At 44.0% G+C, this 23,633-nt stretch overlaps 1 protein-coding gene across 3 annotated transcripts in view; it reads right to left on the reverse strand.

The window, feature by feature from the left end:
• Positions 1-23,633, reverse strand: part of drosha (drosha ribonuclease III) — a 136,570-nt gene that overhangs the window by 93,898 nt on the left and 19,039 nt on the right. For all 3 annotated transcript variants that reach the window (XM_085419187.1, XM_085419186.1, XM_085419188.1), the window contains 6 exons: positions 21,502-21,576; positions 20,193-20,362; positions 16,870-16,994; positions 12,286-12,385; positions 7,788-7,895; positions 2,689-2,796 (listed from right to left, as the gene is read on the reverse strand). In XM_085419187.1, the coding sequence (XP_085275313.1) occupies positions 2,689-2,796; positions 7,788-7,895; positions 12,286-12,385; positions 16,870-16,994; positions 20,193-20,362; positions 21,502-21,576 (686 nt within the window). The remainder of the gene's footprint in view (positions 1-2,688; positions 2,797-7,787; positions 7,896-12,285; positions 12,386-16,869; positions 16,995-20,192; positions 20,363-21,501; positions 21,577-23,633) is intronic.

The following is a 23,633-nucleotide window of genomic DNA, read 5'->3' on the forward strand; positions in this document are numbered from 1 at the left end:
GCACGGCCCAGCCAACTATAGTTTCCAACAATGGCAGCAGCTACTTAGTTTTAATATTACTCTTTCTGCATCACAAAATAAACTTCTAACATATTTTCAGGCGTGAATGTAGCTGTGTAAAGTTCAAATATCTGCTCGGCTTATCAAGACATCACATATTTGCAAAAGTGCTGTTACGTCTGTTACCCACCAGCTCGAAGCTGACCGGGAGGTCGAGGCCACTAGAGGCTCACTAGAACCGCACTCCCGGCGCATCGTGCCTCGACCTCCCGGCGCATCGTGCCTCGACCTCCCGGCGCATCGTGCCTCGACCTCCCGGCCAGCTTCGAGCTGGCGGCCTCCGAAGGATGCGGCCTATTTTGCGAGATCTCACAAAGGTTCATCTTCATGTTTTCCCCTCCAATGTTCCTCGTGGGGCTCCATATCTAACACCACTTCATCCAACATTCAATTTTACATTTTTTTGTAATCCTTCTACAATAATTAAATCGTTTAGATGTATAAGCTGCTGTTTTTGTTTAGTGAATGCTACTATATATTTTAAGATCTAAATCACTTGTAAAAGTACTTATTTTGTAAAATATTTCACATATATTTATAAATGAACAACTCAGCTTCTGTAAGAAATTACTTGTTTGTCATTGCTCTTGTTGTAATGCAGGGTCAAAACAAGCAACAAGCAAAGCTGGTGCTTTGGCATGCATTACGCAAGACTGACCAAACAATCCACAACAATTTGTTAGTCGTACTGAGGAGAAGCTCTGGCAGTCTGTGTGTACACCCTCCACTGCAGCTGAATCACAGACAGTGTTAAAGATGGATGGACTGTGGCTTCTGGGTCTGAAAAGTGAAGCCAATGCAGAAGAAACGCCTTAAACCTGCATTTTTATTTTTTTTTCATGGCCACCAAGGGATGAAAATTTCTCAGGTTGTATAGAAGTTTATGAGAAAACAGCACTCGGCTCCTTTGCTCTGTGACCTCAGTAAAAACTTAGCTGATGGTTTTTTGATCGCAGTGACTAGTCTCAGGTTATATTGATGATAATATTTAAACAACTGGCCACCCTGGATAATACAGGATTATCCAGGGTATGCTGACTGAGCGCAGTTTCATAGCCAGATCTTCTCTTTTGCTCATCACATGGTTACAACTTGCAATGCAACCAGTTCGCTTCCTTGTGTGTTGGTGTTTGTTCCATTCTTCTTGAAACAAACAATATGGTAGCCACTGTGCCAAAACTTTTATACCTATGCGTTCGACACAACTAAAGATAAATTATATTCAAAGCACACAAACCTTCTATCAAAGTACAATTCATTTGTAATGCAATCAAAGGGTGGGAGCTGATTCTCCTCATGTTAAATGAGCGGACTGTCACAGGAAAACATTTATCTCATTAAATGTGATCATCCCATCCGAGTGGAGGCAAATGAGAAGTGACGGCGGATCTGAAACCCGCTCTGACTCGGAGCGGGGCTGTTTGAGCAGGCACCGCTGCACTCCTGCAGCCGTTCTGTCTGAATCTATCTGGGCGCAGAGTGTATGTGAGTGCTGTGGGACATTAGGCGCTGCTGTGTGTGTGCTGTAGATGAGGAAAGTGTTTTAAGCCCAGCAATGATGGCTCCCTACTTGGGTCATTTCAGTCCCAGTAGTGGCGAACTGCTGACAGCCCTGGCTTTGTCCACACACAGATACACAGCGATGCCACTGTATTACCACCTCAATGGCAAGAATTGCAATGCAGGCAGGCAACAGGCGCTGCAGAAGCCTGTAGTGCGCGCTGCCTGTGAGCTGTTATGTATAAATGATTGTTTTTCTTTCCATCTGTGCGTCTTCTACGGGAGATGAAGGAGTTGAAGGAGAAAGGGGGAGGGACAGATCAATTAACATATCCCTAGAGAGACCAACCATTGAAGCTCAAATGGACATCTTCACGATGAAAGAGGCCGCAGCTTGTCAGCTACCGGCTGGCCTCGCAAGCCAGTGTTTCCTTTTTAGCGCTTGTAATGACAGGTCGTCATTATGCAAACGACAAAAAGGCCAATCATTGATCGATATGTGCAAAAACCACACACAAATGCTCTCAGACCACTGAGCAGTCTGGCACACAGACACACAGAGCCCTGAGCGAATCTTAATGCATCCTTCCCCTTTTTAACTATGTATAGGCTACAACACATTGATTTCTAATGTATCAGGTTATGACAGCTCTTCAATATTGCTGGAGGCAGCCGTGGAGCTCACTCTGAGAGCACACAGCTTGAGGCTGTGGACCTGACAGGGGAGAGCTGGCATTACGGAGGAGGCTGTCGTTGTCCTGACTACTGTCACTGCAACTCACAGCAGACCTGGGCTGCTCACTGCAGAGATATGACTCAGGCCAGTGTGTGTGTTACCTTAGCTGACTCCTGAGCCCCTGTTTCCACCTGAACTATCCCTGCAGAGGTGGATCGGGCACAGTAATGAGGGGAAACGCTGCCTCCCTGGATCTCTGTGCATAACAAGCTCCTGCACAGAATGTTTACTTTTTTATCGGCCTATCTAACCTGTAGACTGTGCACCGCCTGAAAGCACTGCACGGATTCGCCTAATGTTATCTATCTTGTTAGTTATCATCTATGCCAGCCTTTAAGTAAGCTTGGGACAGGCCTTCACAGTCACATCAAACAGTCATGACAGATTCTTACCTGAAGGAGGCAGCGCTCCTTGAAGACATAGGCGATGAGCTTATCCAGATGCATGAGACACTGGTGGTAGCGGATATGATGGGTGAGAACGGGGAGCATCATGGCGTGCTGTGGAGGACAGAGAGAATTGACAAGCAGGGTAAGAAAGGAAGACAGGAGAGGAAGAAAAAAATAGAAAATCTCAAGTAACAGGAAGAGGCAGAGAACAAGGATCATGGCGTATATGAAAGAAAAGTGAAGGGAGCGTGTTTTGAGAGCAAGTGTGATGAAGAGATTGGGAGAAAGAATGGGAGAGGGTTGATGGAGGGAACGGGGAGGGAGAAATCAATCAGCCAGTCATTATTTATTAAGTGGTGCTCTGCAACAGAGAGATGAAATAATCAAAAACCCAATTGCTGTAGAGCGAGAGGGAATGACAGAGATGGGGGAAATTCACATTTGGACAGGAGAGTCAAAATCGAAGCCCATTCTGACATGTTGACACACTTACATTGGAACAAACGCTGACAGCCCCCGCTGACCCTCACATATGAAAAGAAAAAAGTTTGAGTGCAACAAAGTAAAAGAAAAGTCAAGGGCAGGGTGGGGTTGGAGGATGAGCTGCGAGTGAGGGGAATGTGACAAGAAAAGTGGGAGTTAAAGCGAAACAGTCGGTGGTCGGATACTGAGCTCGGCAGTCTGCAGAGCCAATCTGCGGAATCATTAGCCGAGGCTTATCAAGTCTTCCCCTCGGAGTGACTGAGAAACTGTAACAAAGGCTGGTGTACACACATTAACCCTGTGCCACCACATGAGAGAAGAAGGAGCCGTGCATGTTTTAATTAGTGCTACTGGGGAAGGTGAGCCCGAGGCCCGGCGGCTACAAGCGGTGCTGCCACGTAGCCCTGGGGCCATCACAGGGGCCGTGGTGACACAGTCCCCGGGCCTTGTTAAGCAGCCAATTAAACAAAGCCGGGGCCCGGTCATGTCTGCTGCTCCTGACCTGTTCTTACGACTGCCTGAGTGACTGAGTATGTCTCTGTGTTCACAAAGGCAGGGTGGGGGCTTGTTAGAGAGTTGATACGCCACTAATTAAAAGGTGAGAAATTCCTAATTTACTGTCACGGGTGACGTTTGGGTATTTTGGACACCTTCCAACCAGGCCAGCAGCCTGAATTCACTTTTTCTTTGATTTAAGTATTACAAGCACGACTCCACACCAAGGCTTTACTCTGGGAAGCCAGTCAGGTTTATTATCTTCCACCCAAGCATATTTGGCACCTCATTTTAGCGATAAAAAAAATTATATAATTATGCGTTGGAGAGATTTATACCACCTATTATCGATTTACAAAAGGATAACTCCATGCTAGACATGCTCTTTTCCAGCTTTTGTTTCTACTTTAGCGTCTTGGACTACAGCTCTCGCTTTTGTGATCTGCTGTTTTCGCAATCCAATCAGAACCTACGGTGGGTGGAGAAATGCAGATCTGAAGGACTACCATCAGAAGCTACAGTGCAAGACGGCAGAGCTGGAGCTGGTTGGGTGGAGACTAACCCAGCTTTCACAGTGCATGAGCCTAGGTAGACCCTGGAAGAGTCGCCATCACGGGACTAACACAGAGTCAGCAACCCTATCGTGCATCTCTTTGGACTGTGTGAGGAAGCCAGAGCACCCACTCAAGGGCTAAATTCAAACCCAGCACATTTTGGCTTTTCTCTGACGGATGCATCACGACCAATTTGCGTTTCACCGTCTTGCCCAAAGACACTTCAACATGTGGTCTGGAGGAGCTGAGTAACCAACTAGTCTTCTGATTAGCAGATGACCCCCTCTACCTCCTGAATCACAGCCGGTAGAGCTACTTAATTAATCATTAAATAACAATTTTGTTAAATTAACAGCAACTTGGCTAGTGAGGCAGAAAGCAGAGAGAATACATTGAGAATTATGAATTGAACAGCGTGTCTTGGCATGTACAGGGAGAACACTGCAAACCGGGACTGCTGTGAGGCGACAGCGCTAACCGCTGTCTAACCACCTATGCTTCCTGTTTCTTTTCGTTGATAGGCTCATTTATTTTGATGCACATTGAGCCATGTGTGATGTGAGTGAAAGGCCTCTGGTTTACAGTGCTTCCACAGATTTTATTAGGCTGTATATATTGTGCAACGTAAACTACTGCAGAAATTCACCTTTGCAGGCGAGCTTTATTACCTACCCCTAACACAGCTGATACAGTTGTATTTCTCCATGCTTTGCCTTAGTTATATAATTTATAAGTAGGTGGATTAATATATATATATACACTAAGTAATTGCTGCAGAAAACATAGACCCGCCCACACTTATTCTCTCCACTGTAGAAAAAGAAAAACAGACTTCCCTTTGAAATGTTTTTGACTGTCTGACTGAACATAAATGTGATCAGGGAGCCAAAAAGAACAGAAAACAAAAGAGTGAGAAAAAAGGCAGTGAATAAAAAAAAAAATAAAAAAAAAATATGAACATAAAATAAAATTGTGATGAATAAATAAGTCCCATCTCTGCCCCCGATGTGCAGCCCGGTCCTTGACAGAGCCTTTCAAGTGAAACAACCTTGGTGTTGCCGAACGATGTTTGTAACAAGGGGGTTGATTTTGCTCCGGAAAAAAAGAAAAAAAAAAAAGACGAAGTCTGCTTTTAAAATCGAGAAACTATGGGTCAGTTTTGCAGCTATCTATTGTCTGTGTCACATGTTGTGTAGACTGTACCGCTGCAGTTCGGACTGAAATTATTCATGAAGCAATTAGTTGTAGCGGTACAGCTTGAAGCAAATATAATTGGACAGCAATTATGGATCGGATTCTTCTTTGCTAGACCTTGCTGTAAGAGAGGCCTGGCTTGCACGGCTAGAACATTCTGTCATTCCTCTCCAAATGTGAGCAGCAGCATCAGCTGTAGGATACTTTCACTGCACTACATTGATAGTGGGTGTGCCGAGAGAATAATACATGCTACGCTGATGCCAATTATCTTTTCAGTAAGAAGTTTAAGACAAAAAAGATCCTAGAATAGACAATAAATAAAAAATGCACTCAAACAGACTTAGCTATATCATTACACTGACTATCAATGTAGTGCATGAGCACACGAAGCGCTCTGTTTCAGTGGGCACAGCGCGCTGCTTACACATTCAGGGTTATGGTTCAAGTCTCATTAGTTCTGCCCGTTCGAAATCGCGTGCACACATCCAAGTGCAAGTTGAACATGCTGCTCCGCTTCCTAGAAAATGAGCTACAGTTACGATAAAAATAAGAATCCATCCTAAATATATTTTTTTGCTGTTAAAAGTGCATGAAATGCCGAGTGACAGTCAAGTGGCATATAAATAAGCTGTCCAGTCGGAGTCGTTACTTAATGAAAGGTATGGCTACCGCTGCGGCTCTGTGGGAGTACGCTTTGCCTACACAGATTTTGACACTTGAATGGAGAAGTGACGCAATGTGTGGAAAGAAGAGAAGGGTGTGCGGCTGTGGCTGTGCAGTGGATGTGTCCGTCTGAGTGGAGCCACTGCAATATGTGCATGTGTCCAACTTCTAGTGACTATGTTTGCTTTTTGGTTTTAAATACAAATTCAGTTTTATTTATACACAGCCAATGCACAACAGCAGCTGCTTTAAGTGGCTTCACGTTGCAGGGTAAATAACAAGGAGTCGGCGACAGTGAGAAGGAAGAACTCCCTTTTAACAGGAAGAGACCTCGTGTTTAACTAAACTCAGGGAGGGGCAGCCAACTGCCACGAGCATACAAAGCGAGCATTTAACTTTGTACCCTGAAACTATTGCACTTACATTGTTAACAGATATAACGTAGACAAGATTTAGACAAACGTTAGCTAAACTGTAGCTAAACTCAGAAGGTGGCACTAAAAAACATGTAATTACAGAGGAAAACAGTCCATAGAGACGAAAACAATGCAAAGTAGAATCCCACGTTAAAATACTCTGCCTATAGAGCAGGCATAAAACAGTGCCTGCTACAAAAAAAATGATTTGGGTCCACTCTAACCTGTACCATGTAGCGTCACAGATCTATTTGCCATTTCTGATCATGTTAATCCGATTATTTGACAGATTGTATGACTTGGTGTGTGGCTAGTTGTACTAAGAAACCATCCAAGAAGGATGCACACCAGTTTTGATGGATAAATGTTGCGTATTTCCTTTGCATATTAACTGAAGCTAGTGCCAGTAGCTGTATCTGTATAGTCTGTGAATGCACCTTGCTAACCAACCCTAATAGTATTAACTGATAACTTCGCAGTTCTCCTTCTCTTCCATGTCTAAGTACAGTCATTAATATGTTTTTGCCTATAAACCTGCCCTCCCTGCTATTAAAGCTGTCTATAGTACAGTCAAAACTCCAAGAATACTAAAGCATTATTGTCTATTTAATTTGACAATGATGGGTAGGATTTAGCTGCCTTGCTTTTCCGTGTCAGTCAGCAACAAGTGTTATAAGTAGCTGTGGTTTGATTCCTGGTTCCACCAGTCTGCAGATCCTTGGGCAACAAACCAAATCTCAAATGGACCCTGATGCATCCATCAGTGCGTGAGTGTGCATTTATTTGATAGGTACAAAGTGTTTAAAGGCACAGAATAAAGCACTGTATGGGTGATTGTGGCTTCCAGTAAAAGGGATTCTAATGCTTGAGAAAAGCGCTATATAAAAACCAGTCCACTTACAAAGTTGATTCTTTCATTCTTGAATGAAAATGCTCCACACTCTGTGCTTTCAGCTTCTTGAATTTGGGGATTTTTTTGAATTTAAGGTAAATGGGGTTTTTTCTCTTTACTATAGAATTTAAAAAAAAAAAAAAAAGTCTGTAATTGAAATAATCTTTATTTAGTATCCTATTCAGTCTTGTTAGAAATATATATATATAAATCTTTGTTTTAAAAGATTGTTTATACTTGTCTCTCTGGAGTGCATTAAAGGATGTTTTGAATCTCTTTACTTTTAAAAGCACCAGGGTGTTATGCTTCATTGTTATGTAACTGTGAAACAATGTGTACATTCGTTTGTTCGATCCATGGAATCGGCGCTGTATGTGCATGCATACAATTGAGTGGCGTTACCTGACAGACGTCGGAGCGGATGCCAGTCTTCCAGAAGCCCTGACTGCTGAGCTCCACTGTGACCTCTCGGCGCATCGTGTTCTTCTGACGGATCTTCTGAAGAGCTTCCTGCCAAACAACCAGCCAGTCAATTATTGATCCACTGGAGCACAGCCTACGGGGACAGCTCCCATCCTCAAAACCTCACCCCACCCTCGCTCCCCCCTTTCTTTGACTCTTGCTTTTCCAACAGATAGGCTAGCACATGTAATAATCTGAAACCTCCATGGCAGGATACACATATAGCATAGCAGCAGACAGCAGCAAGAGGAGAAGTGACAGCTTTGCTGGTTCTAGCTAATTGAGGCGCTGCCATAGGTCAGCATGGCTGTGGAGAGTGGTGGTTGTGGTGCTCCTGGGTGTAAGAAAGCTGATGATGAGGCTTCAGTCGCTGCAACCAAGAGCTGAGGCACCTGCCTGCCCATTAGGCCCACCACACCAGAGCCTAGAGGTACCTCCATCAGCAACACCAGGAATCATTACAGACACACAAACAGACAAACATGTCAGCCCTACAGCAGATTCAGCAGAGTAAAAGGAGAGTTTGAGTCTGAGATAAGAGGTCCTACAAATAACAACCAAGATGGAAGACGTATTGACAGACAGCACCTCCTAAATGTGCGTGCGCATGCATTTCATTCAGCGGAGACGCTATCGACTCTGTCTGAGTTAGCCGTGATCTGCCTAAAATGGAACGCCAGGAATTTTCGACTCGCAGAGGAAATAAGAACAACAAAGGCATGAATAAATAATGCCATCCTACTTTGAACTGTGCATCAAAGTGAACACCGTCACCCACGCGCACAAGTGCATGTGCAACCACACACACACACACACACACACACACACACACACACACACACACACACACACTTTCCATGGACAGCCAACCACTGTATATGGAAAGCAGTAATCACAGAGAAGTGCGAATGATATGTAAATGCTTCATTTTTGCAGGACGAAAATTTGAGCGAGAAGCACAAAAAGTAAATAATTAACCAGTGTGGGAAGGAGATGAGACGTAACTTTCTGCTGGTCAAAGAGACGAGTCATGGCACATTTGACTTTTATCATCATACTCTTCTGCTGTGAAGAGTGTTTGTGTTTTTGGAACAGGCTGAGGTCAAACACCAAAGACACTGTCTGAAATTCAATGACTGTGGAAGGCAAGTGCACATCCGTAGCTTGTGTGCACCATTTACTTCAGCTTTTGCTGGTTCATTTAGGGCCCTGTAGCTTATTCCTACCATATTGTTTCCAGTACAAAGCAGGAAGATTAAAGCTTTTGCAATTTTAGGTCATCCAGCATATGATTTGCTAGAGCTGATGCCCTAATTTCCATAAGATGTGCAGGAATGCTGATAATGAATACCAGTGATTCTTTATTAAACTTTGCTGTGCTACCTTCTTTAGTCCAGACCACTACAGTAATTACCCCACGTTTATGGTCTTGTTGTGTTCCACCTGTGGGTATGCGGAGCAAGAAGCCAGATGAGGTGGGGGGGGGGGGAGAAGGAAGACTGCCCAATACAGAACAGAGCACAGCAGATACTATTGAGTCAAAAATAACATGACTAGCAGTAGCAAAGGTTAAGGGTGGGTTGCAAGCTGGTTTGCAGAGACATCATAATGCTATGGTAATGAGATCAGCTGATGTGCCACCATCACAGGCTGAATTTTGCAGTCTAACCTAATGTTACGTTCGATGATTGGTGCCTGTTCTTCTGGGTAAAATCTCTGTTTCTACAGAGGTTCAATGTACTTAACCCATAATCCAAATAATCCAAACAAGATATAATCTAAAGGGTGATTTACTGTCTGAAACGGTGTGTTTAGAGCAGTCTGATGCCTGAGCTTTTGGCTCACAGGGATTACTTTGACATGCACTGACCTCTTTATTTGAAACCTCAGTCATGTTTAATTTTAGCATCCACCAATGTAGCAATATATATATATGCATGACAGAAAATAAGGCAAAAACATAGCAGGTCCATTTTAAAGAACCAAAAGAATAAAGTAAAGAGAGCCGCAGTCTGAAAACTGGGTAGAGACATCCTTAAGAGCACATCCCTGTCGATGCTGAAACGTACTGAGGAAAGAGAGCGTTAAGTTCTTGTGTGGCCGAGCTGAAGCTCAGACTCGAAACCAACAGAAAAATCTGTGGAGTGAGTTTAAGATAGCTTTGCGAAGATGCTGCAAAAGAAGAATTGGAGCAAATCCCCAAATCCACATACGCCGAGCTGATAGAGAAGACTCGAAGCTGAATCCACTGTCAAAGCACTGACTCGGGGCTGAATACTTATTCAAATTAGAGATATGAGATAATAAAGTAGCACAGTTCTGTATTTCATTTTCTTTCATTTCTAATACAGAGACAAATAATATCTTATAACACACTTCACCTATTCGCTCTATGTTGGGAACAATTTTAACCAAAAACTTTATTTATATTGCAAACAATCACTGCAAAAAAATACGACAGCGTTGTTGTGTGAATGGTTTTGAGGACCGGTCAGTGGTTTGGCTAAGGGGATGCCACAAAGTCCATCTGGGCAACACAGCCAGCCAGGCAACACGGGCAACACAGCCAGCCAGCCAGCCAGCCAGCCAGCCAGCCAGCCAGCCAGCCAGCCAGCCAGCCACACACACACACACACACACCTCTCTGTGCTCTCAGCATGAGATGCAGAGGGGGCGCAGAGGCGTGAGCCAGGGCGTGTAGGCCAGTTTTTGCCACACCTCTGCTCTCCCCGGAGCTCTGCGGACTTCAGGGGGAGTGCGGAAGTATCAAAGGGCCCGTCTGAGGCGCACAACACCTCTGACAGGGTGCTTCTTAAAATGCCTATCAGATGAGCAGACATTTAGTCTGTCAGTGAACGACCATTTACAGAGGAGGCTTCAGTGTTCCCTCGGGCATTAAGTAAATAGCGGTGCCACACTGCCACTGCAGTGAGGAGACACTGACATGGCTAATGCTGCTGGAGGAGCATGATGGATCCACTGTTTGGGTTCACTAATTGCTCCAGTGCAGGTTGACAGTGGGATTGTCAGGGCCTGTTAGCCGGGGAGCTTTGCCGAGCTACCTGGGAAACGAGCTAATTGAGCTCCGAGTTCTCGCTCATTATTGGTCCAGAGTGTATCAAACAGTCCAAAGGAAGAGGCTGGATCTGCAGCACACTCAAAGAATTAGAGGAGAAGCTGTGTCTGCTGTAGAGAAGTTGTGAGAAGGATGCAGTGTGGCAAGGTGCTTGTTCTCGGCTTGCCCAGGCCCCACACACTCTCACACAGCACCACCACCCCATGAATCCCCGTGGCTACACGGTTATTACTTCACTAAACCTAAACCTTTTCCACTCCTGCTCCCAGGTGGAGGTTTGACCTTCACAGTCAACTCGAGAGCGCAGTTACAGGCGTTTTATTTTGAGCAGTAAAAATCAACTAAATTATGCATTAAAGGGTGGCGTCGCATTTTTCACATCTGTCATAAAACAATATTCAGGTGCACCGATAATACCTCGACTCGTGAGACTCAGACTGCAGAAAAGTTGAATTTTAGCCCAGAACACAGGAAGTGCATTAGGATGGGACGCTTCAATGGTCTGTATGCACAGAGGCATGCTAGAGCCCAGGTGATCTGGTCACCTGACTGAATTAAATAAAACAAATGTGAGTCGTCAAAATAAAGACAAAGGAGTTAAAACAGATAAAGTGGAAGAGAAGGTGCGAAGAGTGAGAAAGGTAGTAATATAGTGCAAACTTTTAATGTTGCTCTGTTCTTCAGTGCACCATCGTTCGACAGTGCAAAACTTTAGCAACATAAGAAAAAAATATCAGAAACTATGAAAAAGGTTGAAATGGCCAAAATAATAGTTTAACAATAAAAAATGACTAAATATCCTCGCGTTGGCTGGACAATTGGACTGTTTAATCAGCTTTAAGTAAAAGCAACCACTTTAAGTCTGATATTCACACACAAAAAAATAACATAATTTGAAAAACTCCAGGTATTAATGTGTAGAAAATTACCTCTGCTACAAAAAAAGCATTAAATGCAACAAAGTGTGGCTACGTTTTCTTAACAACAACAACAAAAAAAACTAACAAAAAGAATCAAATATTGCTGCCTTTGTAAGTTTTGAACATCTCACTTTTGTTGAGTGAAATAGCATCTTTGTTACCGCAATAACGGCGAGTACTGGCAGGGAGTTTCCGATAAGCAGCTTTTGAATCAGTGCGCACAGCAGGAATAATAGCAATGGTAATAGTTTTGTTTTTGTAATTAATATCTGCGAATCTCTTACTTCTGCAGAGAGAGTAAGAGCGCCAGTGTTGCAGCAGCACCTTTCATATCTCCAGGACACGCGCTTCCACTGAAAGCGCCTTCTACTGATAAATTATGAGTGTGAGAAAAGAAACAAAAAAATACATATCAAAGGCGGTTTTGTTTTCTTTCACCCACCTCTCTCTGTGTCATCTTCTGCTTGTCGATCTGCCTGACCTTGGGGCTGTTGGCCAGCAGGTGGCGTAGTTTCACGTAGCTCTTCCACAGCTTCTGATACCTGCGGACGGTAAATAATGAGGTGACATGCTGACAAGTCCACCCTCTCTCTTTCACTCTCTGTTTCCATCCTTTGCAACAACACATCAATATTTCATTTGAAGCTTGCCTGATATCAAACATAATTTAACAGCAGCCAGCAGCCACTGTTGCATCAGCTGCTTGTGTGTGAGGGGCAGTGGACACAGAAGAGTCAGTGTTTCAGATGTCCACTGTTTGAGCTGTGGGCAGAAGTTCACACACACACACACACACACACACACACACACACACACACACACACACACACACACACACACACACACACACACACACACACACACACACACACACACACACACACACACACACACTCACAATTTTCTGCTCACGTTGTAAAAAAAAGAACGAAAAAAAAAAAGGGAACAGACGTGACACTGGCTCGAGTTATCTCGCAACCTCATTCTCATTTTCTATAAAACTCTATTGTCTTTCTTCTCATTTGCATCTGAAAAGAGGCACGGAGTTATCGGCAAGGTGACATGTAGCCATGATACCAACCACCTCCCCCCTCTCTCTCGCTTCCTCTCTCCCTCTCTTTTCAATCAGACCCCCTGATTGATGCACCAAGGGCCGGGTGTGACCGTTCTGCTCCCATTCAGGAGACTTTCTCCTCATTTACCCAGAGTTATTCAATTATGATTGGTGGGATGGAGGGGCTTGGGGGACAGGATGGCGCGCTGACAGGGAGAGTGGCATAAAATGACAGAAGGAGTGAGGGAGAGAGAGGAGGAAGGAAGGAAGGGTGGAGGATGAGGAGGGAGGTGGTGGTGATGGGGTGGGGGGTATACTGTGGAACAGAAGAATTATAGAGCTTTAATAGCGGGGACTTCATTAGAGACTGAGACGAGGGAATGAGGCGGCTTTACCGCCCCGATTATCAGCTCACCAGCACCTCCGCACAGAAGCCCCGCTCGGACGAGAGACGGAGAGGAAGAAAGGGAGAGCGAGATGGAGAGAGAGAGAGAGTCTATCCAGCCTGGGAGGCCCCCTCGTCCCCAATCCGCTCCAATGACCTTTCCACAGATCTGCTGTGTGCTCTCAGGGTAGCGCTGCCGCGGCTCTCGCCATTCCCTGCACATGCTTTCATTAGCATATGCTGCCTCTTTCTTTCTCTTCAACCGCCCCCTCCCCTTCCTCCCCCATCTCCAGCCCTTTTCAAATGTAGACCACTGCTGGCTTCATCTATCTGTTACAGTAATGGCGCTTTGGCATTCAAACACAGCTTTCCGGCTTCAAAATTCCACAGTGGAATTTTAAGAACAGTGTGGAAAAATCTGGGAAGTGAAAAGTGACTTTTATGTTTACTTTGCTCTTTCATATACCCACTACAATGATGAAGTACAATACTTGTAATATTGGCCTAACACCACCGTCTCTGTATCTGGGTGCTGCATGGTGGAGCAGCTGTCCACACCCCTTTTACGAAGGCCCAGAGTGGGACGACTGTCTCTTCTGGTTTGTAAATACGCTCCAGAGCGCTTTAAGGTGCAGATAAGACACAACGATAGGGACGCATTGATCAGATATTAGTCCGATCCTTACTCAATAAACCATCCACACAAACTGATCCATTTAACTGTGTTTGCCTCTTTGTTTCCAGGACTGCAGCAGCTAGTAGGAGCACTATATAGGAGGAAGTTAGCAGCACAGCAGCAGCAGTTTGGAGGGATTTTACACCTGATACACCAACAGATTTATTTATACATTTTGGGTTTTTTTAACTGTTTTTAAGGAGTTTGACATGACTGAAAAGCTGAGATAAGACAAAGCTTTATTCAGTCAGAAAGACTTAGGGTAGAAGCTAGAGGGACACTTGGCTAAGGGTGCACAGATGATTGTAAACAGTTTAAGTTTATTATTTTACTTCACATGCTGACGTTCGTGTGTGTGTGAGGTGATGGAGAAAAAGGAGAAAGCAGCATGACTACAGCTTACAGCTGGATGCAGTAGCTTTATGATTCTCTTCTCTCGATCTTGTCAAACGCGCTGGTCTGCAGGTTTTTATACATGTTATTTGTTTGGTCATAATTTCTTATATTTCGGAAGTTCCACATCAGGTTACGGTTAGGTTAGAGTCAAGAATAGTTTCCGACTACGTTGTAACGTAGATTTCCCGCTGAAGTATAATTCATCCATTAGTAACTTTTCCTTCTTTAGCCAAACAACCTGTTATAGGTGACTATGTGCTAAACCAAAATAATCTAAATTCATAGAAAAATAACAAAACTATTTACAGAAACATGAAAACAATTTAAAAAATGTATTATTTTAGCCTGGTTTTCACATGCTGCATCTCATTTCAACTTTTGCGTTAAACCGATTGTCTTTTCAAGCCGTTCTGCCCGCACTTACAGTATCTCAGTCCGATTTTTTTCCCTCCATGCATCAGTAAGTCTACAAACTAACCCTGTCGCTGAAGAGCTTCTTTGAAAAGCGAGAAAGAGCCAAAGATGAGACACCAGAAGAGTGTCAGAGTGCCAACAAAAAGAAAGCTGCATTTAAAAGAAAAGATCAACAATCTTACTGAAATCAATGGTTCATCTCAACAGGTGATTCAAATGCTCTGTAAAATAAGTGGCGACCAGACAGCTAATGAAGCCATGAAACAAGCTCAAGGCTCCCAATGCATGAAGCTGCTCCATGGTTAAATCAAAAAAAATAAAAGTAGACAATTTTAATCCATTAAACATCGTAAATATTAAAACTTTTAATGGGGGAAAATATAAGTTTTATATATTTGTGTTTAAAAAAGGTCATTTATTGTAAAGAAAGTGTATAAATTCCTTTATTTCTTTACGTTTCTGTTGCTTTAGTCTTTACATTGCACTCTTTGCCTTTTCAGACCAAAGACTTGACTCCCAGTCATCTGAGAAAAATGAGAAGCCTTCAGCATTACAGGACCTGACAGCATCAAATCAACTTCATTTTGCTTTCCTCATCAAACACTGTGCACCGTTTTATTTCCATTCTCCTTAAACGTTTGGAAAACCCATTTAAAAATAAAGACAGCCGCTTTTGCATTCTGTCAAATGTAACTGCAGTGAGCTACGCAGGCACGGATAAGAAAAATGATGCATGGAAACACTGTGTCAGTACGGTGTCACTGTCAGTGTCAGGAGAAAACGGCCCAATCACGGCTCGGTATGCAAATTATGAGCTCAGCTTCAGGCTCATGAGTGACAAGAGACTCTGCCACTCTGAAGCCGTACATCAGCGAGGCATGAACGTGACGGCGTTCGGTTCAAACTCGAGCCACGCTGGCGGCGTTGTAGTTATTCAGCGAGACCGACATGAGAACCCGACAGCACGTTTGAGGGCTTTTCTGAAAGAGGGCTTCCGCCTCCTCTGCATAGTTTTTTACCCCTTCTCCCCCGTGTGTGTCGCTCCTGCTTTTCTATACATCTCCTGACCTCTGTCATGCCATCACTCCTGCCTCATTGGTCGAGCTGGGGTAGCTCGAGTGGCAGCCCCCGAGCGCACGTGTCCAGCGGTCGGCGCGGAGGGAAGACGACAACACAGCATCTTCAGTCTCCCGAGTTAATATATGCTGCTGCTGTGTCCAAGACTCCCTCTCTGTGGCATTGCTGCAGCCGCAATCAACACCGACTCCTGCCCTCGCTACACGCATCATTAGCAGTGGTAGGAAATCCTTTCCGCTGGTCTCTTACTACTCGTTTCTGCATCGGCTAATGATGTCCCAATCCATCCATAAATTTGTCGTTGTCTGCCGCTTTGAGAAGTTTGACATGGCAGCAGGGTGCACGGGGATGAAAGTGCTCAGTGGACAGACTGCTAAAACGTGGCAGCAGGGGAGAGGGGACATTAGTCAGAGGGAAGAAGCAAACTAGTTCTGCCTAAATGGATTCCCTAATGATCATCCTCTTGTTTGCATCTTCATCACCACCATTTTCCTCCCGCACCTCCCCCTGACTGTTACGCTTTAAACCAGACATTTGAGTTAAAAAAGAAAGCCACAGGTTTAAATTTAGCATCAGAGTGCAGGAGTTGTGTGCCGACTTTTGATTAGCGATGTTGTCGCATCTCTTTGAACACCTCAGAGACTGCCGCTCACATGATCTAATACACTGCTTTTGTTAATTATGCAGCGGCACAGTACAGTATTCCCTACTGCAAGCCCTCCGGTGCGTGTATGTTGCATTACTATTCACGAGACAAACCGCGCCAGCTCCCGCCGCGGAGGCACCCAGCGGAAACCCGGGACCCGTGACGACGCATGTAAAAATGTCACGCCGCTCGTTTTCTCTTCCTCTTCCTCCCCTTCAGCTAGCGCCCCTCCTCTTCGACATACGCTGCTCTCGTCTTTCCTTGACGTGCAACGCCGCCGGTTCTTCTCTCGCCACCGAACGAACGAGGAGCGGTGGGAACGAGGGGGCCGGTGAGCAGCGGGGGAAGATATTTATCTGTGCATGTCGGCGGCCTTACTGGGGGTCTCCAGCGTAGCTTAACTGCGCGGGCCGTATCCCAAAATGAACGATGATGGGGAAAGTGATGACGTCTGGGTTGAACTGCTCCCTGTCCAGTTGGTCGATGCGCACCGAGCTCGGTTTCTGCGGGGGGGGAGAAAAACAAAGAAGTCAGCACAGCGAGGAGAAACATATTTACATAGCTACCGGGCAACCATCAATCAGTCACCTGCTGCCAGCATGTGAAATAAAAAATAATCCACCCAACAAGGGTCATCTGTCACAGGCGCATAATGAGATGAGGCCCAGATTGTGCTCGTAGCGTGAGCGCAACAATGATAAAGCGATGCCGGGGATGGCGAGCTAACTTCTGACGCTCTTATCGGGGAGGAGATTGACAGGCAACATGTCCTCGGCCGACTCCCAAATCACAGTTAGCCTGTCAGGCGTGTGGTGGGATCAGAGGAAGGGGCCGCGGCATAAGGAGCGCTGATCTGCATGGCAGATGGCTGGAGGCCTGCGCTCACCTTGACATTAGCCGCGTCCGCCCGTCGCCGCCTGCATGCAAACTTTGATTAGAGAGCGAGAGGTCGGCAGGCAACTTTGATTGTGCCGTTAAAGCGACATAATCAGGTTTGATTGGCGGCGTGATTGCCCTTTTTACAATCCCGACAAATACACTGTAAATGCGAATTCACAGATCTTAGGCCATTTAGTGTCCTCAGCTCCACCACCTATGCTTTAATTCACCGTAACAGATTGAAAGGTGATGGCGTCAGGGGAGCCTTGCGTGATTGGCATCGGATGCTTTCACTCGGAGCAGCATGTGACCTTGGTGTAACGCAGCAGGTGAGGGCTTTTCACAGAGCGAGAGTACGGACGGGCTGACCTACACCACTTAGCCCTGAAAGGACATTTTTATTGATTAGGGAGCGCTGTATGGTTTACACTTAAATACCTGCAAGAAAACACTTGTGTTTGCTATCAATTATGTGACTGACGGAAATGAGAATGCCGCTGGTTTGGTTTAATTAATCTATTGATAAAAATGCCTGGTTACAGTGTATTTTTCCAACTTAATTGCAATGTTAGCTGCAGTTTAAACTGTGTGTATAATGAGCCACTTTATTGCCATCTGCTATTTGCTGTGCTTGTTCTCTACTACATTTAGTAAACTTTCCCACTTCTGTTTTTTTTATAATTGATTGAGCCATTTTGTTCTATTTAAGTATTTTTAAAGCTGCTTTTATTTCATTGAACACTTTTCATTTATTATACTCCATTTTACTGCGCTGTTACTTTATTTTGGATTTAACAGAAACTTCCCACCTCAGATTTATCTGAAAGAAGTCGAGGGGAGAGATTCACTTCCTTAAAGTAATTATGCATGATGACTTAAGCTAGGTTGTTCCTGTTTTTCAGGATAAATATCTGATTATATGGCTCTGTGAATGTGGTCTCACAGCTCATTGGCTGCTACACTCATAAGAGTATTTCAAAAATTCATACTGGGGAAAACGAGAGAGAAACATCACAAATTTTGAGCATAACATTAACACAATCTTGCTCTTTCTAAAAAAGTTCACGTGGAGCTGGCACATGGTGTCATTCCTGGGGAATATCACAGTGAAGTTTCCATATTATACACTTAATATCTGCAAAATCATTCAGCAGATTTGGACTGTTTTAAAAGAAAAAAAAGTTAGGTCCTTGTTTATGAGAAGCTGTAAATCAAATATCAGTCCCCTGCCTGCAAAAATGTGGTTTCTGCAGGCCTTTAAATTTGCTGTCAGAGATCAAATTTAAAGCATCCATCATTCTCTGTTAAGCTGACACTGCTGAGAGTCCGTATTCATAGAGCCACAGTACCAGGTATTTACCCTAAAACATTCGAATGACCGAGTGCAAGTAGTTTTCGAGATAATGAAATTGAAAATGGCTCCTAAAAAGATGCGACTGCCATGCCTTGAAAAGCATTTTGGAGAAAACTAATAACAGCAGGAGCCTGAAATTGTGCGTAACAGGGAATTTTTTTTAAGATAAATCTGAGATGTTCAGGTGGGAGGCATTTCATAAACTGACATAATGTGTGTTTTGGCTGCTGTTACAAAACATCTGGGATAATAAGGCCTTCAGCTTCTCTTTCCTCCCTCTCCTCCTTGCTACAGAGTGGCGGGCCTAAATTGACCCTTGCCAGGCCTCACAGCGGGAGATTAAAAAGAAATAAATCCAGAAGCAACAGCCTGAAGAAAGTGCAAGTGTAAAAAACAAAGGGTATTATGAGTTCATATGTTTTGCCTGCTCAGCTGATTGGCTGCACATGTTAACTAAACCAGAGTGCCAAGTTATTCATGGCTGCATCTCAACAAGGTTAAACTTGATTCGATGTACCACTGCTGGTAGAGCCTTCGTCATTTTATCTTTAACCTGGAAGTGGGAAATAAACACCCTGAGGTGAGTTCACGCCCGTCACCCACCGAGCACGTGCACAGCTGCTAGCGCTACACTGACTGAACTCTCATCCCCGACCAATCGCAGCCGCCGGGCATGACAACTTTCCTGTTGGAAACTCTGCCCTGGACTCGGGGAACTTGTGATTGCCATGTTTAAAATATTAATTTTCCAGCATGTTTTACAGACAACACACAGGAATGGCAGTGATTTAATCAAAGCTTAAGGCGCTGGGCTTAGAGCTGTAAATATTTTAAAACCATGCTTGGTCAGAGAGAATGAAGTGGCTGTAATCAGCCATCCAAACAATCACCAATATTGGAAAAAGCTTCCTGGGAGTGTTGTGATCCATTGCTTTGACCCTTGCCTCTGATAACTCTGTTTTCTTCAAAAAGGGTAAAGCTCCAGACACGACCTCCTTAATACACTTCGTTTGACTGGCGGTCTAATCGTTTAAGTTGAGCGCAGCAATGGAAGACCATTATACACCCACGGTATGGAAAGCCTGACAGCAACAATTCAGTTCTGCCAGGAACAGCAGTTGACTCAATAACTCACCCACACCAAAGGTTACACAATCACATTCACTGCTCATATGCAACATCCTTGCTAGCAAGGACATCTTCACCTTTATCCAGACACAATTTCTGTACCTCCTTCATAATGTGGGCCACACGAGAAGGTTAACCAACTTTGACTGCGACATAAAAACCTTCCTGCCGTAATAGTGCCGATGACAACAAACGCCCTGGGCATAAAAGGTGAGGCTGCTCGTGTCACAGGCTAACAGGAGCAGCCTCATTCCTGCAGTGTCTGAGGGGACGTGCAAACGTCCTTGAAACGTCAGACAAAGCCACCTCGGTGTCATAACAAAGAAGCCGAGGGCCTCACCATGCCCGGGTTGGTGACGATCATGCCCTTGCACTCCTCGGCGTACTTCTGCCACGCCAGCTCCTCCCACTGCAGCATATCTGCAATCTCCTCCTCAGGGACCAGGGGCTTGCTGCTGCGTAGTAGGTAGAGCAGCACCTGATGCATTGACAGCACCTCCTTCCCGCCATCTGAGACATTTCATAAACACAAAGAAGAAATAAATTAATAAAGCCACGTATGCATAGAAGCTGAAGACAGAGTTCAACAGATATTTATAGTTAATGGGGAAAAAAAGGAAAATGTAAAAGCCTCACTGCAGTTATAGGAGGTTAACTGTTTCTCCGAGCATCCATGTGTTGTTGTATAAAAAAATAAAATAAAAATCAAGAATGCTGTTGGAGAATATTCTCTGTTTTATACATCTAACCCGCCTCACCTCTGCCAACTCTCAGTTTCTCAGCCAATATTCAGCGAAAACATACTGTGAAAATGTCCCCGTGCATTACAATGGCACTGTTCAGGAAGTGCACAGGTGAGCAGGGGAGCTGATGCAAGGTCGGACGGCGCGCGATACGTGAAGGCACATAATGACACGCTTATAATAACAGTCCGCCCTGAATTACAAGATCAGAAATAAGCTGAGAGGCACTGCACACACACATATGCATGTGCAGAGAAATACAGCTGAACACATGCGTGCAATCACGCAGGTCAAACAGAGGCAGTTTAATAGACACTCATGCAAAATTGATTGACCTCCATTTCAGATGGACACAAACCAAAAAAAAAAATCCACTGTCCTCTCAGTCCGGGATGCATTAGGACTAATGCACACCCGGCGACTCTAAATTCCAAACACACCGTCATCGTGCTCTCACTGTAACTCCCCTGTTTGCTCTCTGCCTCTTTCCCCTTTACAGATCACATCAGAAACACTGGATTGGGTCTTCTGGCGCTTTTGTAAAAGAGACAGATAAGTGTTTGTAGCCGACTAAATTGGGAGAACTGGGAGAGAAATTGTTTTTTGATGGAGAGAAAGTAGGTGGGCACGGCTGTCATGACAAACGCCGCGGTAATATCATAGTGCACCAGCACCATCATGTGCATCAAAGATGAATACCAGGCAGACACGCAGAGGCTCAGGCACTAACTCCATCTGCCATTTTACCAAGAACGAACCACAACTATCACCATGAGTGTAAAAGCTTTGAGTGGATATCGCTGGAGGAGAGTTTTTTGGTTTTAGGCAACGTGAGACAGCTTAAGAATTACAGACCACAAGAGGGAGACAAATGGCAAAAAAAGATGGTTCTGTGACGAGTCCTACCGGGCAGAAATCTGACAAAACGTGGCATGAAATGGAACCGTGGGCATCCAGAGACCTCCCCGTCAGACTCCGGATCTGGAAAAAAGACATTTATTAATGACACAGTCTTACGTGCTTTTCACTCATTATTAAGAGTCTAACTTTATGAAATTGAAATGAAGACCCCAATTATTTAAAATAAGAGTTATTAATAAGAATTCAAGCTTTTCCTTCATATCATGGATGTGACTCTAATGTGAATTACTATGTTTAATATTTAAAATGTTCTCTGTATGTGTAATGACTGCAAAGGTTAAACTCATATAGGATTAGGTGTTGGTCGCCAATGCTCTATGCCCCCATCTTATCTCCTCATTATCGCTCTGACAGGTATAATATAAATGCATGATCTGTGCACATTGTTATCAAAAATGCAGCGCTGTTGTAATAATGGGGAAAATTACATTGTTTTAAACACCTTTCAACACAGTTCTCAACAGATTTTAACCAAGGAGAGAAGAAAGCATAACTTTATTACTAAGCAACAAAAAAGATCCATTATTTAGTTTTATGAGCCTTGTTATCCAACTATATATGCATCCGAGAAAACATTACAGCAAGTAAGTTTATAACAGAATGCAGTTCCTCAAATGGCCACTGGGGGCTGACACTAAAAGTGAGTCCCGTGGTAAAATATATTTCACAGTTTTCTTTTTTTTTTTTGTTTTTTTGTTGTTTTTGTTGTTGTTTTTTTTAACTTACCTGTCAAAGATTATTACTTTTAAAATTTTAAAATTAGAAATTTGCCCATAGTGATTGACAGGTGTCTCAGCAACGTTATAATAGTGGATTAAAGCTAACCTTAAAACTAGACGAGTCATCGTAAAACTTTGTAGTTTACTGAAAAATAGTCTAACAAATGAGTTTGTACGTACAAAACTAATTAAAATCACATTAAAAAGATTTAGTTTTAGGCAGTTTTGACAAATATGCCATAATCTGCCTGATGAGGCTTTGGTGCATCCATCCTGAAGAATTTTAGTAAATATATATATATTTTCATCTGTAACAAGAAAAAGCGTAATTAGAAAAACTGGAGTTCCAAATATCGACCTCTTGCCGATGGTGTCTGTTCCCCTTTGGATCATTTTTAACGCAGCTACCGACCAAATGATGGGGCTTGAAGCACTCATCTGAGAAAGGTGTGCTCCACTTTGGGCGAGTGAAACACTGAGAGGCGGTCTGTTGCAGCAGCTCATGATGTTGTTTTTAATGACTTCAACATAAGGTTGATTTTCCTTGCTCACTGTGTTTTAGGCAAGATCGAAACAGCCACCTTTTGTCTTGCAGTGAAGTTTTAAAAGCCTACCAGTGTTTTAAAATTGGATTACACTTTTGGGAATAGCCAATCTCTATCAGCTGATCGCACTGACAGTTCTACCACCAGGAGGGAGGCTTGTAATCCCAGAGAAGCTATGAAGGAAATGACCGCCTTTCACAGCTGTTCCACGGAGGTATCGGGACAATAACACGGAACGAGCTCGTTGGGCTGATTAAGTGTAGGCGTGTAGATGAAACACTCACGCTTCCTGGGACCACAGTGTACCTGGCTTCACACGCAACGTTATTCTGAGCAGTAAGAAGAAATACAGACGGACTGCAGTGGTTGTGGTTTAAACGTCGATGTAATCGCAGACATGTTGCTGTGAAGAAATGCTTCTGTGGACTAACTATCGAACTGCTAGCTGTGTGAATGCATCCATTATAGTGGCTGAGGGAATTGCTCCGTTTCAATCCAGTTTACATGAACACAGTTTGGAATTCTCCATCAGTGGATACAAGCATCACCCAAATGGTAATAGATCCTTAGCAGCCTCTGCACCACTTACTGGAGATGCTCAACATTTTCTATTACATCTATTGCGTGCAAGCATTGTGGTATCTATAACAGACACCACAATACTTCTATTAATTTTAAATTTAAGCTCATACTAGATCTGATTTATCAAGCTCTTCGCTTTCTTGTATTTTCCATTTAGCTGAACAAGTTCTTTAGTGTACGATTTCAACTTTCCAGAGCTGTTTTGTTCAGTGAGTCAGAATTTGTTTTATTGAGCCAAGCTGGCTGCTTTAACAAAGTGCATTCCCACCTT

Source organism: Rhamphochromis longiceps, linkage group LG9 (assembly GCF_057381845.1).
Source record: "Rhamphochromis longiceps isolate RC_006_pf linkage group LG9, R_longiceps_female_GT1.1, whole genome shotgun sequence".
NCBI classification, from domain to species: domain Eukaryota; kingdom Metazoa; phylum Chordata; class Actinopteri; order Cichliformes; family Cichlidae; genus Rhamphochromis; species Rhamphochromis longiceps.